The 16952-nt window shown below is 53.2% G+C and overlaps 1 protein-coding gene across 1 annotated transcript in view; it reads right to left on the bottom strand.

Moving 5' to 3' along the window:
• LOC115120655 (teneurin-2-like) overlaps positions 1-16952 on the bottom strand; it is an 82066-nt gene that overhangs the window by 41876 nt on the left and 23238 nt on the right. Inside the window, exons 8-10 of the mRNA XM_065019865.1 lie at positions 3644-3860; positions 3011-3130; positions 2080-2341 (exon numbers count right to left, since the gene is read on the bottom strand). Of these exons, the coding sequence (XP_064875937.1) occupies positions 2080-2341; positions 3011-3130; positions 3644-3860 (599 nt within the window). The remainder of the gene's footprint in view (positions 1-2079; positions 2342-3010; positions 3131-3643; positions 3861-16952) is intronic.

Below are 16952 nucleotides of genomic sequence, written 5' to 3'. Positions count from 1 at the left end.
AGGAGAGAGATGGAAGAGAGATGGAGGAGAGAGGTGGAGGTGGAAAGATAGAGAAGAGAGATGAAGGAGAGAGATGGAGGAGAGAGATGGAGGAGAGAGGTGGAGGTGAGAGGTGGAGGTGGAAAGATAGAGAAGAGAGATGGAGGAGAGAGGTGGAAGAGAGAGATGGAGGAGAGAGGTGGAGGTGAGAGGTGGAGGTGGAAAGATAGAGAAGAGAGATGAAGGAGAGAGATGGAGGAGAGAGATGGAGGAGAGAGGTGGAGGTGAGAGGTGGAGGTGGAAAGATAGAGAAGAGAGATGGAGGAGAGAGGTGGAAGAGAGAGATGGAGGAGAGAGGTGGAGGAGAGAGATGGAAGAGAGATGGAGGAGAGAGGTGGAGGTGGAAAGATAGAGAAGAGAGATGAAGGAGAGAGATGGAGGAGAGAGGTGGAGGTGAGAGGTGGAGGTGGAAAGATAGAGAAGAGAGATGGAGGAGAGAGGTGGAAGAGAGAGTTGGAAGAGAGATGGAGGAGAAATGTGGAGGAGAGGGAGGAGATGGGGGAGAGATGGGGGAGAGAGATGGAGGAGAAAGATGAAGGAGAGAGATGGAGGAGAGGTGGAGGAGAGAGATGGAAGAGAGATGGAGGAGAGGTGGAGGAGAGAGATGGAGGAGAGGTGGAGGAGAGAGATGGAAGAGAGATGGAGGAGAGATGAAGAAGAGAGATGGAGGAGAGGGAGGAGAGAGATGGAAGAGAGATGGGGGAGAGAGATGGAGGAGAGAGATGAAGGAGAGAGATGGAGGAGAGGTGGAGGAGAGAGATGGAAGAGAGATGAAGGAGAGAGATGGAGGAGGAGAGAGATGGAAGAGAGATGGGGGAGAGAGATGAAGGAGAAAGATGAAGGAGAGAGATGGAGGAGAGGTGGAGGAGAGAGATGGAAGAGAGATGGAGGAGAGATGAAGAAGAGAGATGGAGGAGAGGTGGAGGAGAGAGATGGAAGAGAGATGGAGAGAGATGAAGAAGAGAGATGGAGGAGAGGGAGGAGAGAGATGGAAGAGAGATGGGGAGAGAGATGGAGGAGAGAGATGAAGGAGAAAGATGAAGGAGAGAGATGGAGGAGAGGTGGAGGAGAGAGATGGAAGAGAGATGGGGGAGAGAGATGAAGGAGAAAGATGAAGGAGAGAGATGGAGGAGAGATGGAGGAGAGAGATGGAAGAGAGATGGAGGAGAGATGAAGAAGAGAGATGGAGGAGAGAGGTGGAGGAGAGAAATGGAGGAGAGATGAAGGAGAGAGATGGAAGAGAGATGGAAGAGAGAGATGGAGGAGAGATAGAAGAGAGATGGAGGAGGAAAGATAGAGAAGGAGAAGAGATGGAGCAGAGAGATGGAGGAGGAAAGGTGGGGAGATGGATGTAGGAGAGAGATGTAGGAGAGATGGAGGAGAGATGGAGGAGAAATATGAAGGAGGAGAGAGATGGAGGAGAGAGATGGAAGAGAGATGGAGGAGAGATGAAGGAGAGAGATGGAGGAGAGAGATGGAGGAGAGAGATGGAAGAGAGAGATGGAAGAGAGAGATGGAAGAGAGATGGAGGAGAGATGAAGGAGAGAGATGGAGGAGAGAGATGGAGGAGAGAGATGGAAGAGAGAGATGGAAGAGAGATGGAGGAGAGATGGAAGAGAGAGATGGAGGAGAGATAGAAGAGAGATGGAGGAGGAAAGATAGAGAAGGAGAAGAGATGGAGCAGAGAGATGGAGGAGGAAAGGTGGGGAGATGGATGTAGGAGAGAGATGTAGGAGAGATGGAGGAGAGATGGAGGAGAAATATGAAGGAGGAGAGAGATGGAGGAGAGATGGAGGAGAGATGTAGGAGAGATGGAGGAGAGATGGAGGAGAGATGGAGGAGAAATATGAAGGAGAGAGAGATGGATGGAGATGGAGAGAGGGAGGAGAAATATGAAGGAGGAGAGAGATGGAGGAGAGATGGAGAGAGAGATGGGGACAGACAACATGGGAAAGATGAGTGTGAGAGGCTGGATACCTGACAGCACCTGGAGAGACAGAGGAGAGACAGAGGAAGGAGATGGAAAGAGAGTCTGGTTACCTGTGTCTCAGGTATGATGGGCTTGTCCCTGGGTCTAGAGGAGAACAGTGATGACAGAGGTGAGGTGATGACCACAGGGTCAGGTCGGAGGAAGCCGCTGAGGTCACATCCTGGGATGGTGTTCTCCTCAGTCTTCATCACCAGTGTATCCATGACGTAGAAACGACTCCATGGTAACCACACCGTGCGGTCCTGCGTGATGAACGGAGCGCGCTCAAACCTCAGGGTCAACGAGGCGCCGCCGTTCGCTAGAAGGTCAAACCTAGAGACAGAATCAGAATTGGATTAGTTACTATGTACATTACCGTTCAAAAGTTTGGGGTCACTTAGAAGTTTCCTTGTGTTTGAAAGAAAAGTTCTGTGAAGGAAGTAGTACACAGCGTTGTACAAAATCTTCAATTTCTTGGCAATTTCTCGCACGGAATAACTTTCATTTCTCAGAACAAGAATAGACTGACGAGTTTCAGAAGAAAGTTCTTTGTTTCTAGCCATTTTGAGTCTGTAATCGAACCCACAAATGCTGATGGTCCAGATACTCAACTAGTCTAAAGAAGGCCAGTTGTATTGCTTTTTTAATCAGAACAACAGTTTTCAGCTGTGCTAACATAATTGCAAAAGGGTTTTCTAATGATCAGTTAGCCTTTTAAAATGATAAACTTGGATTAGCTAACACTCCTGGAACACAGGAGTGATGGTTGCTGATAATGGGCCTCTGTACGCCTATGTAGATATTCCATAAAAAAATCTGCCGTTTCCAAAAACAATAATCCTTTACAACATTAACAATGTCTACACTGTATTTCTGATCAATTTTATGTTATTTTAATGGACAAAAAAATGTAATTTTATTTCAAAAACAAGGACATTTCTAAGTGAGCCCAAACTTTTGAACGGTAGTGTGTGTGTATGTGTTTGTGTTTGTGGTACTTACGTTCCGTCCTGGCGTGTGAGAGTATATCCATAGTGTGGATATCTGACAAAGGAAACATTGACTCCCACCAGGGGAGTACCATCTGTAGTTAACACCTGACCTCGGATCAGAGACGCCAAGCTGAGAGACAGAGAGACAGAGAGACAGAGAGAGAAAGAGAGAGAGAGAGAGAGAGAAAGAGAGAGAGAGAGAGATAGAGAGAGAGATAGAGAGACAGAGACAGAGAGAGACAGAGAGAGAGAGAGAGAGAGAGAGAGAGACAGAGACAGAGAGAGACAGAGACAGAGAGAGAGAGAGAGAGAGAGAGAGAGAGAGAGAGAGAGAGAGATAGAGAGAGAGACAGAGACAGAGAGAGACAGAGAGAGAGAAAGATAGAGAATGAGTGAGAGTAAAGTTTACTGTTCATTTTTATTGTTAATTTCACTTTTGTATATTATCTACTTCACTTGCTTTGGCAATGTTAACATATGTTTCCTATGCCAATAACGCCCCTTGAATTGAATTGAGAGAGAGAGATACTGTATATAATACATCAACAAAAATAATAGATTGTGTGTTAGTATTCACATGTGTGTGTGGTGTGTGTTGCAGTATGCGTCATGTGTATGTAATCTAAAGTGTGTATTCGCTCACCTGGCATTGAATGGGTTTTCCCCAGGTATGATGTGTGTGCTGTCCCGTCCCACCAGCATCATGACCCTGTCATAGAAGGATCCTACCCGGGGTTGGGACAGAGACAGGGGGCTCTGCTGGATCACCTGGAGGGGGTCTCTGGAGCCCCGACACAGAGGGCTGTTCTGACACGGGCTCTGGATACAACAGTCTGGATCCATACAGTCCGTCAGACCATCTAGAGAGAGGAGGGAGAAAGAGAGGAGGGGAAAATGAGAGGAGGGAGAAAGAGAGAAGGGAGAAAGAAAGGAGTGAGAAAGAGAGGAGGGAGAAAGAAAGGAGTGAGAAAGAGAGGAGGGAGATAGAGAGGAGGGAGAAAGAGAGGAGGGAGAAAGAGAGAAGGGGAAAGAGAGGAGGGAGAAAGAGATCAGAGAGAAAGAGAGGAGTGGAGAGAGAGAGGAGGGAGAGAGAGGAGGGAGAAAGAGAGGAGAGAAAAGGAGAGGAGGGAGAAAGAGAGAAGGGAGAAAGAAAGGAGTGAGAAAGAGAGGAGGGAGATAGAGAGGAGGGAGAAAGAGAGGAGGGAGAAAGAGAGGAGGGAGAAGAGAGGAGGGAGAAAGAGAGGAGGGAGAAAGAGAGAAGGGAGAAGAGAGGAGGGAGAGAGATCAGAGAGAAAGAGAGAGGGAGAGAGAGAGGAGGGAGAGAGAGGAGGGAGAAAGAGAGGAGAGAAAGAGAGGAGGGAGAAAGAGAGAAGGGAGAAAGAAAGGAGTGAGAAAGAGAGGAGGGAGATAGAGAGGAGGGAGAAAGAAAGGAGTGAGAAAGAGAGGAGGGAGATAGAGAGGAGGGAGAAAGAGATGAGGAAGAATGAGAGGGGAAAGAGAGGAGGGAGAAAGAGATCAGAGAGAAAGAGAGGAGTCGAGGGAGAGAGGAGGGAGAAAGAGAGCAGGGAGAAAGAGAGGAGTGGAGAGAGAGAGGAGGGAGAGAGAGGGGAGGGAGAAAGAGAGGAGGGAGAAAGAGAGCATGGAGAGAGAGAGGAGGGAGAAAGAGAGGAGGGAGAAAGAGCATCGAGAGAGAGAGGAGGGAGAAAGAGAGCAGGGAGAGAGAGAGGATGGAGAGAGAGAGGAGGGAGAGGAGGGAGAAAGAGAGGAGGGAGAAAGAGAGGAGGGAGAGAGAGAGGAGGGAGAGAGAGAGGAGGGAGAGAGAGATCAGGGAGAAAGAGAGGAGAGAGAAAGAGAGCAGGGAGAAAGAGAGGAGTGGAGAGAGAGAGCAGGGAGAGAGAGAGGAGGGAGAGAGAGAGGATGGAGAAAGAGATCAGGGAGAAAGAAAGGAGTGGAGGGAGAGAGGAGGGAGAAAGAGAGCAGGGAGAAAGTGAGGAGTGGAGAGAGAGAGGAGGGAGAGAGAGAGGAGGGAGAAAGAGAGCAGGGAGAACGAGAGGAGGGAGAAAGAGAGGAGGGAGAAAGAGAGGAGTGGAGGGAGAGAGGAGGGATAAAGAGAGCAGGGAGAGAGAGAGGAGGGAGAGAGGAGGGAGAGGAGGGAGAAAGAGAGGAGTGGAGAGAGAGAGCAGGGAGAGAGAGAGGAGGGAGAGAGAGATCAGGGAGAAAGAGAGCAGGGAGAAAGAGAGGAGTGGAGAGAGAGAGAGCAGGGAGAGAGAGAGGAGGGAGAGAGAGGATGGAGAAAGAGATCAGGGAGAAAGAAAGGAGTGGAGGGAGAGAGGAGGGAGAAAGAGAGCAGGGAGAAAGTGAGGAGTGGAGAGAGAGAGGAGGGAGAGAGAGAGGAGGGAGAGAGAGAGGAGGGAGAAAGAGAGCAGGGAGAACGAGAGGAGGGAGAAAGAGAGGAGGGAGAAAGAGAGGAGTGGAGGGAGAGAGGAGGGATAAAGAGAGCAGGGAGAGAGAGCGGAGGGAGAACGAGAGGAGGGAGAAAGAGAGGAGGAAGAAAGAGAGGAGTGGAGGGAGAGAGGAGGGAGAGAGAGAGGAGGGAGAGAGAGAACATGAGAAAGCGAGGAGGGAGAAAGAGAGCAGGGAGAACGAGAGGAGGGAGAAAGAGAGGAGGGAGAAAGAAAGGAGTGGAGGGAGAGAGGAGGGAGAAAGAGAGCAGGGAGAGAGAGAGGAGGGAGAACGAGAGGAGGGAGAAAGAGATCAGGGAGAAAGAGAGGAGTGGAGGGAGAGAGGAGGGAGAAAGAGAGCATGGAGAAAGAGATGAGTGGAGAGAGAGAGCAGGGTGAGAGAGAGAGGTGGGAGAGAGAGGAGGGAGAGAGAGAGGAGGGAGAAAGAGAGGAGGGAGGAAGAGAGCAGGGAGAGAGAGAGGAGGGAGAAAGTGAGGAGGGAGAAAGAGAGGAGGGAGAAAGAGAGGAGTGGAGTAAGAGAGGAGAGAGAAAGAGAGGAGGGAGAAAGAAAGGAGTGGAGGGAGAGAGGAGGGAGAAAGAGAGCAGGGAGAGAGAGAGGAGGGAGAACGAGATCAGGGAGAAAGAGAGGAGTGGAGGGAGAGAGGAGGGAGAAAGAGAGCATGGAGAAAGAGAGGAGTGGAGAGAGAGAGCAGGGTGAGAGAGAGAGGAGGGAGAGAGAGAGGAGGGAGAAAGTGAGGAGGGAGAAAGAGAGGAGGGAGAAAGAGAGGAGTGGAGTAAGAGAGGAGAGAGAAAGAGAGGAGGGAGAGAGAGAGGAGGGAGAACGAGAGGAGAGAGAAAGAGAGGAGGGAGAAAGAGAGGATGGAGAGAGAGAGGATGGAGAAAGAGATCAGGGAGAAAGAAAGGAGTGGAGGGAGAAAGAGAGCAGGGAGAAAGTGAAGAGTGGAGAGAGAGAGGAGGAGGAGAGAGAGTGGAGAGAGGGAGAGAGAGAGAGAGGAGAGAAAGAAGAGAGAGCAGGGAGAAGAGAGGAGGGAGAAAGAGAGGAGGGAGAAAGAGAGGAGTGGAGGGAGAGAGGAAGGAGGAGGGAGAAAGAGAGCAGGGAGAGAGAGCGGAGGGAGAGGGAGAGAGAGGAGGGAGAAAGAGAGGAGGGAGAAAGAGAGGAGTGGAGGGAGAGAGGAGGGAGAGAGAGAGGAGGGAGAGAGAGAAGATGAGAAAGAGAGGAGGGAGAAAGAGAGCAGGGAGAACGAGAGGAGGGAGAAAGAGAGGAGGGAGAAAGAAAGGAGTGGAGGGAGAGAGGAGGGAGAAAGAGAGCAGGGAGAGAGAGAGGAGGAGAACGAGAGGGGAGGGAGAAAGAGAGGAGGGGAGAAAGAGAGGAGTGGAGGGAGAGAGGAGGGAGAAAGAGAGCAGGGAGAAAGAGAGGAGTGGAGAGAGAGAGCAGGGTGAGAGAGAGGTGGGAGAGAGAGGAGGGAGAGAGAGAGGAGGGAGAAAGAGAGGAGGGAGGAAGAGAGCAGGGAGAGAGAGAGGAGAGAGAAAGTGAGGACGGCGAAAGAGAGGAGGGAGAAAGAGAGGAGTGGAGTAAGAGAGGAGAGAGAAAGAGAGGAGGGAGAGAGAGAGGAGGGAGAACAAGAGGAGAGAGAAAGAGAGGAGGGAGAAAAAGAGGAGTGGATGGAGAGAGGAGGGAGAGAGAGAGCAGGGAGAGAGAGAGGAGGGAGAAAGAGAGCAGGGAGAGAGAGCAGGGAGAGAGAGAGGATGGAGAAAGAGAGGAGCGAGAACGAGAGGAGGGAGAAAGAGAGGAGGGAGAAAGAAAGGAGTGGAGGGAGAGAGGAGGGAGAAAGAGAGCAGGGAGAGAGAGAGAGAGGAGGGAGAACGAGAGGAGGGAGAAAGAGATAAGGGAGAAAGAGAGGAGTGGAGGGAGAGAGGAGGGAGAAAGAGAGCAGGGAGAAAGAGAGGAGTGGAGAGAGAGCAGGGTGAGAGAGACGTGGGAGAGAGAGGAGGGAGAGAGAGAGGAGGGAGAAAGATAGGAGGGAGGAAGAGAGCAGGGAGAGAGAGAGGAGGGAGAAAGTGAGGAGGGAGAAAGAGAGGAGGGAGAAAGAGAGGAGTGGAGTAAGAGAGGAGAGAGAAAGAGAGGAGGGAGAGAGAGAGGAGGGAGAACGAGAGGAGAGAGAAAGAGAGGAGGGAGAAAGAGAGGAGGGAGAGAGAGAGGAGGGAGAAAGAGAGGAGGGAGGAAGAGAGCAGGGAGAGAGAGAGGAGGGAGAAAGTGAGGAGGGAGAAAGAGAGGAGGGAGAAAGAGAGGAGTGGAGTAAGAGAGGAGAGAGAAAGAGAGGAGGGAGAGAGAGAGGAGGGAGAACGAGAGGAGAGAGAAAGAGAGGAGCGAGAAAGAGAGGAGTGGAGAGAGAGAGGAGGGAGAAAGAGAGCAGGGAGAGAGAGCAGGGAGAGAGAGAGGATGGAGAAAGAGAGGAGCGAGAACGAGAGGAGGGAGAAAGAGAGGAGGGAGAAAGAGAGGAGGGAGAAAGAAAGGAGTGGAGGGAGAGAGGAGGGAGAAAGAGAGCAGGGAGAGAGAGAGGAGGGAGAACGAGAGGAGGGAGAAAGAGATCAGGGAGAAAGAGAGGAGTGGAGGGAGAGAGGAGGGAGAAAGAGAGCAGGGAGAAAGAGAGGAGTGGAGAGAGAGAGCAGGGAGTGAGAGAGAGATGGGAGAGAGAGGAGAGAGAGAGAGGAGGAGAAAGAGAGGAGGGAGGAAGAGAGCAGGGAGAGAGAGAGGAGGGAGAAAGTGAGGAGGGAGAAAGAGAGGAGGGAGAAAGAGAGGAGTGGAGTAAGAGAGGAGAGAGAAAGAGAGGAGGGAGAGAGAGAGGAGGGAGAACGAGAGGAGAGAGAAAGAGAGGAGGGAGAAAGAGAGGAGGGAGAGAGAGAGGATGGAGAAAGAGATCAGGGAGAAAGAAAGGAGTGGAGGGAGAGAGGAGGGAGAAAGAGAGCAGGGAGAAAGTGAGGAGTGGAGAGAGAGAGGAGGAGAGAGAGAGGAGGGAGAGAGAGAGGAGGGAGAAAGAGAGCAGGGAGAACGAGAGGAGGGAGAAAGAGAGGAGGGAGAAAGAGAGGAGTGGAGGGAGAGAGGAGGGATAAAGAGAGCAGGGAGAGAGAGAGGAGGGAGAACGAGAGGAGGGAGAAAGAGAGGAGGGAGAAAGAGAGGAGTGGAGGGAGAGAGAAGGGAGAGAGAGGAGGGAGAGAGAGAAGATGAGAAAGAGAGGAGGGAGAAAGAGATCAGGGAGAAAGAGAGGAGTGGAGGGAGAGAGGAGGGAGAAAGAGAGCAGGGAGAAAGAGAGGAGTGGAGAAGAGAGAGGAGGGAGAGAGAGAGGGGGAGAGAGAGGAGGGAGAGAGAGAGGAGGGAGAAAGAGAGGAGGGAGGAAGAGAGCAGGGAGAGAGAGAGGAGGGAGTTAGTGAGGACGGCGAAAGAGAGGAGGGAGAAAGAGAGGAGTGGAGTAAGAGAGGAGAGAGAAAGAGAGGAGGGAGAGAGAGAGGAGGGAGAACAAGAGGAGAGAGAAAGAGAGGAGTGGATGGAGAGAGGAGGGAGAGAGAGAGCAGGGAGAGAGAGAGGATGGAGAAAGAGAGGAGCGAGAAAGAGAGGAGGGAGAAAGAGAGGAGTGGAGAAAGAGAGTAGGGAGAAAGAGAGCAGGGAGAGAGAGCAGGGAGAGAGAGAGGATGGAGAAAGAGAGGAGCGAGAACGAGAGGAGGGAGAAAGAGAGGAGGGAGAAAGAGAGGAGGGAGAAAGAAAGGAGTGGAGGGAGAGAGGAGGGAGAAAGAGAGCAGGGAGAGAGAGAGGAGGGAGAACGAGAGGAGGGAGAAAGAGATCAGGGAGAAAGAGAGGAGTGGAGGGAGAGAGGAGGGAGAAAGAGAGCAGGGAGAAAGAGAGGAGTGGAGAGAGAGCAGGGTGAGAGAGACGTGGGAGAGAGAGGAGGGAGAGAGAGAGGAGGGAGAAAGAGAGGAGGGAGAAAGAGAGGAGTGGAGTAAGAGAGGAGAGAGAAAGAGAGGAGGGAGAGAGAGAGGAGGGAGAACAAGAGGAGAGAGAAAGAGAGGAGGGAGAAAAAGAGGAGTGGATGGAGAGAGGAGGGAGAGAGAGAGCAGGGAGAGAGAGAGGAGGGAGAAAGAGAGGAGCGAGAAAGAGAGGAGGGAGAAAGAGAGGAGTGGAGAAAGAGAGTAGGGAGAAAGAGAGCAGGGAGAGAGAGCAGGGAGAGAGAGAGGATGGAGAAAGAGAGGAGCGAGAACGAGAGGAGGGAGAAAGAGAGGAGGGAGAAAGAAAGGAGTGGAGGGAGAGAGGAGGGAGAAAGAGAGCAGGGAGAGAGAGAGGAGGGAGAACGAGAGGAGGGAGAAAGAGATCAGGGAGAAAGAGAGGAGTGGAGGGAGAGAGGAGGGAGAAAGAGAGCAGGGAGAAAGAGAGGAGTGGAGAGAGAGCAGGGTGAGAGAGAGGTGGGAGAGAGAGGAGGGAGAGAGAGAGGAGGGAGAAAGAGAGGAGGGAGGAAGAGAGCAGGGAGAGAGAGAGGAGGGAGAAAGTGAGGAGGGAGAAAGAGAGGAGGGAGAAAGAGAGGAGTGGAGTAAGAGAGGAGAGAGAAAGAGAGGAGGGAGAGAGAGAGGAGGGAGAAGAGAGGAGGGAGAAAGAGAGAGGGAGAGAGAGAAAGAGAGGAGGGAGAAAGAGAGGAGGGAGAGAGAGAGGAGGGAGAAAGAGAGGAGGGAGGAAGAGAGCAGGGAGAGAGAGAGGAGGGAGAAAGTGAGGAGGGAGAAAGAGAGGAGGGAGAAAGAGAGAGGGAGTAAGAGAGGAGAGAGAAAGAGAGGAGGGAGAGAGAGAGGAGGGAGAGAGAGGAGGAGAAAGAGAGGAGGGAGAAGAGAGGAGTGGAGAGAGAGAGGAGGGAGAAAGAGAGAGGGAGAGAGAGAGGGAGAGAGAGAGGATGGAGAAAGAGAGGAGAGAGAAAGAGAGGAGGGAGAAAGAGAGGAGGGAGAGAGAGAGAGAGGGAGAAAGAAAGGAGGAGAGAGAGAGGAGGAGAGAAAGAGAGAGGGAGAGAGAGAGAAAGAGGAGGGAGAGAACAGGGAGAGAGGAGGGAGAAAGAGAGCAGGGAGAAAGAGAGGAGGGAGAGAGAGAGAGAGAGAGAGAGAGAGGAGGGAGAAAGAGAGGAGGGAGAAAGAGAGGAGGGAGAGAAGAGAGAAGAGAGGAGGGAGAGAGAGAGGAGGGAGAAAGAGAGAGGGAGAAAGAGAGGAGGGAGGAGGGAGAGAGAGGAGGGAAAGAGAGAGAGGGAGAAAGAGAGGAGGGAGAAAGAGAGGGAGAGGAGAAAGAGAGAGGGAGAAAGAGAGCAGGGAGAAAGAGAGCAGGGAGAGAGAGAGGAGGGAGAAAGAGAGGAGGAGAAAGAGAGGAGGGAGAGAAGAGAGAGAGGAGGGGGAGAGAGAGAGGAGGGAGAAAGAAAGGAGGGAGGAGAGAGGAGGGAGAAAAGAGAGCAGGGAGAGAGAGAGGAGGGAGAACGAGAGGAGGGAGAAAGAGAGGAGGGAGAAAGAGAGAGAGGAGGGAGAGAGGAGGGAGAAAGAGAGCAGGGAGAAAGAGAGGAGTGGAGAAAGAGAGCAGGGTGAGAGAGAGTGGGAGAGAGAGAGGAGGGAGAGAGAGAGGAGGGAGAAAGAGAGGAGCGAGAATAGAGAAAGAGAGGAGGGAGAAAGAAGAGAGAGGAGGGAGAAAGAGAGTAGGGAGAAAGAGAGGAGGGAGAGAGAGCAGGGAGAGAGAGAGGAGGGAGAAAGAGAGGAGAAAGAGATCAGGGAGAGGAGGGAGAAAGAGAGGAGGGAGAAAGAGAGGAGGGAGGGAGAGAGGAGGGAGAGAGAGAGCAGGGAGAGAGAGAGGAGGGAGAGAGAGAGGGAGAAAGAGAGGAGGGAGAAAGAGAGGAGGGAGGAGAGAGGAGGAGAAAGAGAGCAGGGAGAAAGAGAGGAGGGAGAGAGAGAGGAGAGAGAGAGGGAGAGAGAGAGGAGGGAGAGAGAGGAGGGAGAGAGAGAGGAGGGAGAAAGGGAGAGAGAGGGAGAAGAGAGGAGGGAGAGAGAGAGGAGGGAGAAAGAGAGGAGGGAGAAAGAGAGGAGGGAGAAAGAGAGGAGTGGAGAAAGAGAGAGGAGAAAGAGAGGAGGGAGAGAGAGAGGAGGGAGAAGAAGAGAGGAGAGAGAAAGAGAGGAGGGAGAAAGAGAGGAGGGAGAGAGAGAGGAGGGAGAAAGAGAGGGAGAGAGAGAGCAGAGAGGAAGAGAGGAGGAGGGAGAAAGAGAGGAGGGAGAAAGAGAGGAGGGAGAAAGAGAGGAGTGGAGGGAGAGAGGAGAGAGAAAGAGAGAGGGAGAGAGAGAGGAGGGAGAAGAGAGGATGGAGAAAGAGAGGAGGGAGAAAGAGAGGAGTGGAGAGAGAGAGGAGGGAGAAAGAGAGCAGGGAGAGAGAGCAGGAGAGAGAGAGGATGGAGAAAGAGAGGAGGGAGGAGAGAGACAGGAGAGAGAGAGGAGGGAGAAAGAGAGAGGGAGAAGAGAGGAGGGAGAAAGAAAGGAGTGGAGGGAGAGAGGAGGGAGAAAGAGAGCAGGGAGAGAGAGAGGAGGGAGAAAGAGAGGAGGGAGAAAGAGATCAGGGAGAAAGAGAGGAGTGGAGGGAGAGAGGAGGGAGAAAGAGAGCAGGGGAGAAAGAGAGAGAGGATGGAGAGAGAGCAGGGAGAGAGAGGAGGGAGAGAGAGAGGAGGGAGAGAGAGAGGAGGGAGAAAGAGAGAGGGAGAGAGAGAGAGAGAAGAGAGGAGGAGAGAGAAAGAGGAGGGAGAAAGAGAGGAGGGAGTAAGAGAGGAGAGAGAAAGAGAGGAGGGAGAGAGAGAGGAGGGAGAGACAAGAGGAGAGAGAAGGGAGAGAGGAGGGAGAAAAAGAGAGTGGATGGAGAGAGAGGAGGGAGAGAGAGGGAGCAGGGAGAGAGAGAGGGAGGGAGAAGAGAGGGAGAAAGTGAGGAGGAGAAAGAGAGGAGGGAGAAAGAGAGGAGGGAGGAGAGAGAGGGAGAGAGAGAGGAGGGAGAAAGAGAGGAGGGAGAAAGAGAGGAGGGAGAAAGAGAGGAGGGAGAAGAGAAAGGAGTGGAGGGAGAGAGGAGGGAGAAAGAGAGCAGGGAGAGAAAGAGAGGAGGGAGAACGAGAGGAGGGAGAAAGAGAGCAGGGAGAAAGAGAGGAGTGGAGGGAGAGAGGAGGGAGAAAGAGAGCAGGGAGAAAGAGAGGAGTGGAGAGAGAGCAGGGGAGAGAGACAGGGGAGAGAGAGGGAGAGAGAGAGAGGAGGGAGAAAGATAAGAGGGAGGAAGAGAGCAGGGAGAGAGAGAGGAGGGAGAAAGAGAGGAGGGAGAAAGAGAGAGGGAGAAAGAGAGGAGTGGAGTAAGAGAGAGAGAGAGAAAGAGAGGAGGGAGAGAGAGAGGAGGGAGAAGAGAGGAGAGAGAAAGAGAGGAGGGAGAAAGAGAGGAGGGAGAGAGAGAGGAGGGAGAAAGAGAGGAGGGAGGAAGAGAGCAGGGAGAGAGAGAGGAGGGAGAAAGAGAGGAGCGAGAACGAGAGGAGGGAGAAAGAGAGGGAGAAAGAGAGGAGGGAGAAAGAGAGGAGGGAGAGAGAGAGGAGGAGAGAGATCATGGAGAAAGAGAGGAGGGAGAGGAGAGAGAAAGAGGAGGAGGGAGAGAAAGAGAGGAGTGGAGAGAGAGAGGAGGGAGAAAGAGAGCAGGGAGGGAGAGAGAGCAGAGGAGAGAGAGAGGATGGAGGGAGAGAGGAGGGAGGAGAAAGAGAGGAGATGAGAAAGAGAGGAGGGAGAAAGAGAGGAGGGAGAAAGAGAGGAGGAGAAAAAGAGGAGAAAGAAAGGAGAGGGGAGGGAGAGAGGAGGGAGAAAGAGAGCAGGGAGAGAGAGAGGAGGGAGAACGAGAGGAGGGAGAAAGAGATCAGGGAGAAAGAGAGGAGTGGAGGGAGAGAGGAGGGAGAAAGAGAGCAGGGAGAAAGCGAGGAGTGGAGAGAGAGAGCAGGGTGAGAGAGACATGGGAGAGAGAGGAGGGAGAGAGAGAGGAGGGAGAAAGAGAGGAGGGAGGAAGAGAGCAGGGAGAGAGAGAGGAGGGAGAAAGTGAGGAGGGAGAAAGAGAGGAGGGAGAAAGAGAGGAGAGGAGTAAGAGAGGAGATGGAGAAAGAGAGGAGGGAGAGGGAGAGAGGAGGGAGAAAGAGAGGAGAGAGAAAGAGAGGAGGGAGAAAGAGAGGAGGGAGAGAGAGAGGATGGAGAAAGAGATCAGGGAGAAAGAGGGAGGAGGGAGGGAGAGAGGAGGGAGAAAGAGAGGAGGGAGAAAGTGAGGAGGGAGAGAGAGAGGAGGGAGAGAGAGAGAGGGAGAGAGAGAGAGGGAGAGAAAGAGAGGAGGGAGAAGAAAGAGAGGAGGGAGAAAGAGAGGAGGGAGAAGAGAGAAAGAGAGAGGGAGTGAGAGAAGAGAGGAGGGAGAAAGAGAGGAGAGGAGAGGAGGGAGAAAGAGAGGAGGGAGAAAGAGAGGAGGGAGAAAGAGAGGAGGAGGAGAGAGGAGGGAGAAAGAGAGCAGGGGAGAGAGAGAGGAGGAGAGAAAGAGGAGGGAGAAAGAGATCAGGGAGAAAGAGAGGAGGGAGGGAGAGAGGGAGGTAGTGAGGAAAGAGAGCAGGGAGAGAGAGGAGGGAGAAAGAGAGGAGGGAGAGAGGGAGAAAGAGAGGGAGGAGAGAGAGGGAGAGAGAGAGAGAGAGGGAGGGAGAGAGAGAGGAGGGAGAAAGAGAGGAGGGAGAAAGAGAGGAGGGAGAAAGAGAGGAGTGGAGAGAGAGAGGAGGGAGAAAGAGAGCAGGGAGAGAGAGAGGAGGGAGAAGAGAGGAGGGAGAAAGAGAGGAGGGAGAGAGAGGAGGGAGGGAGAGAGGAGGGAGGAGAGAGAGAGAGAAGAGAGAGAGGGAGAAAGAGAGGAGGGAGAGAGAGAGAGGAGGGAGAAAGAGATGGAGGGAGGGAGGAAGAGAGCAGAGGAGAGAGAGAGGAGGGAGAAGAAAAGAGAGGGAGAAAGAGAGAGGAGGGAGAGAGAGAGGAGGGAGAAAGAGAGGAGGGAGAAAGAGAGGAGGGAGAGAGAGAGGAGGGAGAGAAAGAGAGGAGAGAGAGTGGAGAGAGGAGGGAGAAAGAGAGGAGGGAGAAAGAGAGGAGGGAGAAAGAGAGCAGGAGAGAGAGAGGAGGGAGAGAGAGAGGAGGGAGAAAGAGAGGAGAGAGAGGAGGGAGGAGAGAGAGGGAGAGAGAGAGGAGGGAGAAAGAGAGGAGGGAGAAAGAGAGGAGGGGAGAAAAGAGAGGGAGGGAGAAAGAGAGCAGGGAGAGAGAGAGGAGGGAGAAAGAGAGAGGGAGAGAAAGAGAGGAGGGAGAGAGAGAGTGGAGAAAGAGAGGGAGAGAGAGAGGGAGAGAGAGGAGGGAGAAAGAGAGGAGGGAGAGAGAGAGGAGGGAGGAGGAGAAGAGAGGAGGGAGAAGAGAGGAGGGAGAAAGAGAGGAGGAGAAAGAGAGGAGGGAGAGAGGAGAGAGGGAGGGAGAAGAGAGAGGGAGCAGGAGAAAGAGAGGAGGGAGAAAGAGAGGAGGGAGAAAGAGAGAGAGAGGAGGGAGAGAGAGGAGGGAGAGAGAGAGGAGGGAGAAAGAGAGGAGGGAGAAGAGAGGAGGGAGGAGAGAGGAGGGAGAGAGGAGGGAGAGGAGGAGAGAGGAGGAGAAAGAGAGGAGGGAGAAAGAGAGGAGGGAGAAAGAGAGGAGGGAAAGAGAGGAGAGGAGGGAGAGAGAAAGAGGAGGGAGAAAGAGATCAGGGAGAAAGAGAGGAGGGAGGGAGAGAGGAGGGAGAAAGAGAGGAGGGAGAAAGAGAGGAGGAGGAAGAGAGAGGGAGAGAGGTGAGAGAGAGGAGGAGAAAGAGAGGAGGGAGAAAGAGAGAGAGGGAGAAAGAGAGGGAGAAAGAGAGGAGGGAGAAAGAGAGGAGGGAGAAAGAGAGGAGGGAGAAAGAGAGGAGGGAGAAAGAGAGGAGGGAGAGAGAGGGAGCAGGGAGGGAGAGAGAGAAGAGGGAGAAAGAGAGAGAGCGAGAAGAGAGGAGGGAGAAAGAGAGGAGGAGAAAGAGAGGGAGGGAGGGAGAGAGGAGGGAGAAAGAGAGGAGGGAGAGAGAGAGGAGGGAGAAAGAGAGGAGGGAGAAAGAGATCAGGGAGAAAGAGAGGAGTGGAGGGAGAGAGGAGGAGAAAGAGAGCAGGGAGAAAGAGAGGAGGGAGAGAGAGAGCAGGGAGAGAGAGAGAGGAGGGAGAGAGAGGAGGGAGAGAGAGAGGAGGGAGAAAGAAGGAGGGAGGAGAGAGGAGGGAGAAAGAGAGGAGGGGAGAGAGAGGAGGGAGAGAGAGAGGAGAGAGAGAGGAGGGAGAACGAGAGGAGAGAGAAGAGGAGGGAGAAAGAGAGGGAGGGAGAAAGAGAGGAGGAGGGAGAGAGGAGGAGGGAGAAAGAGAGGAGGGAGAAAGAGAGGAGGGAGAAGAGAGGAGAGAGAAAGAGAGAGGAGGGAGAAAGAGAGGAGGGAGAGAGAGAGGGAGGGAGAAAGAGAGGAGGGAGGAAGAGAGCAGGGAGAGAGAGAGGAGGGAGAAAGTGAGGAGGGAGAAAGAGAGGAGGGAGAAAGAGAGGAGGAGTAAGAGAGAGTAGGGAGAGAGAAAGAGAGGAGGAGAGAGAGAGGAGGGAGAAGAGAGGAGAGGGAAAGAGAGGAGGGAGAAAGAGAGGAGGGAGAGGAGAGAGAAAGAGAGGAGAAGAGAGGAGGGAGAAAGAGAGGAGGGAGAGAGAGAGGAGGGAGAAAGAAAGAGAGGGAGAGAGAGCAGGGAGAAAGAGAGGAGGGAGAAAGAGAGGAGGGAGAACGAGAGCAGAGGGAGAAAGAGAGGAGGGAGAAAGAGAGAGGGAGAAAGAAAGGAGTGGAGGGAGAGAGGAGGGAGAAAGAGGAGGAGGGAGAGAGAGAGGAGGGAGAAAGAGAGAGGGAGAAAGAGATCAGGGAGAAGAGAGAGGAAAGTGGAGAGAGGAGGGAGAAAGAGAGCAGGGAGAAAGAGAGGAGAGGGAGAAGAGAGAGCAGGGAGGAGGGAGAGAGAGATGGGAGAGAGAGGAGGGAGAGGGAGAGAGAGGAGGGAGAAAGAGAGGAGGGAGGAAGAGAGCAGGGAGAGAGAGAGGAGGGAGAAAGAGGAGGAGGAGAGAGGGAGAAAAAGGAGTGGAGGGAGAGAGGAGAGAGAAAGAGAGGAGGGAGAGAGAGAGGAGGGAGAAGAGAGGAGGGAGAAAGAGGAGAAAGAGAGAAGAGAGGAGAGGAGAAAGAGAGAGGAGGGAGGAGAGGGATGAGAGGAGGGAGAAAGAGAGAGAGAGAGAAAGAGAGGAGGGAGAAAAAGAGGAGGGAGAGGATGGAGAGAGGAGGGAGAGAGAGAGGATGGAGAGAGAGAGGAGGAGAAGAGAGGAGGGAGAAAGAGAGGAGGGAGAAAGAAAGGAGTGGAGAGAGAGGAG

The sequence above is a fragment of the Oncorhynchus nerka genome, linkage group LG6 (genome assembly GCF_034236695.1).
Source record: "Oncorhynchus nerka isolate Pitt River linkage group LG6, Oner_Uvic_2.0, whole genome shotgun sequence".
NCBI classification, from domain to species: domain Eukaryota; kingdom Metazoa; phylum Chordata; class Actinopteri; order Salmoniformes; family Salmonidae; genus Oncorhynchus; species Oncorhynchus nerka.
This window is presented reverse-complemented; position numbering and strand designations above follow the sequence as displayed.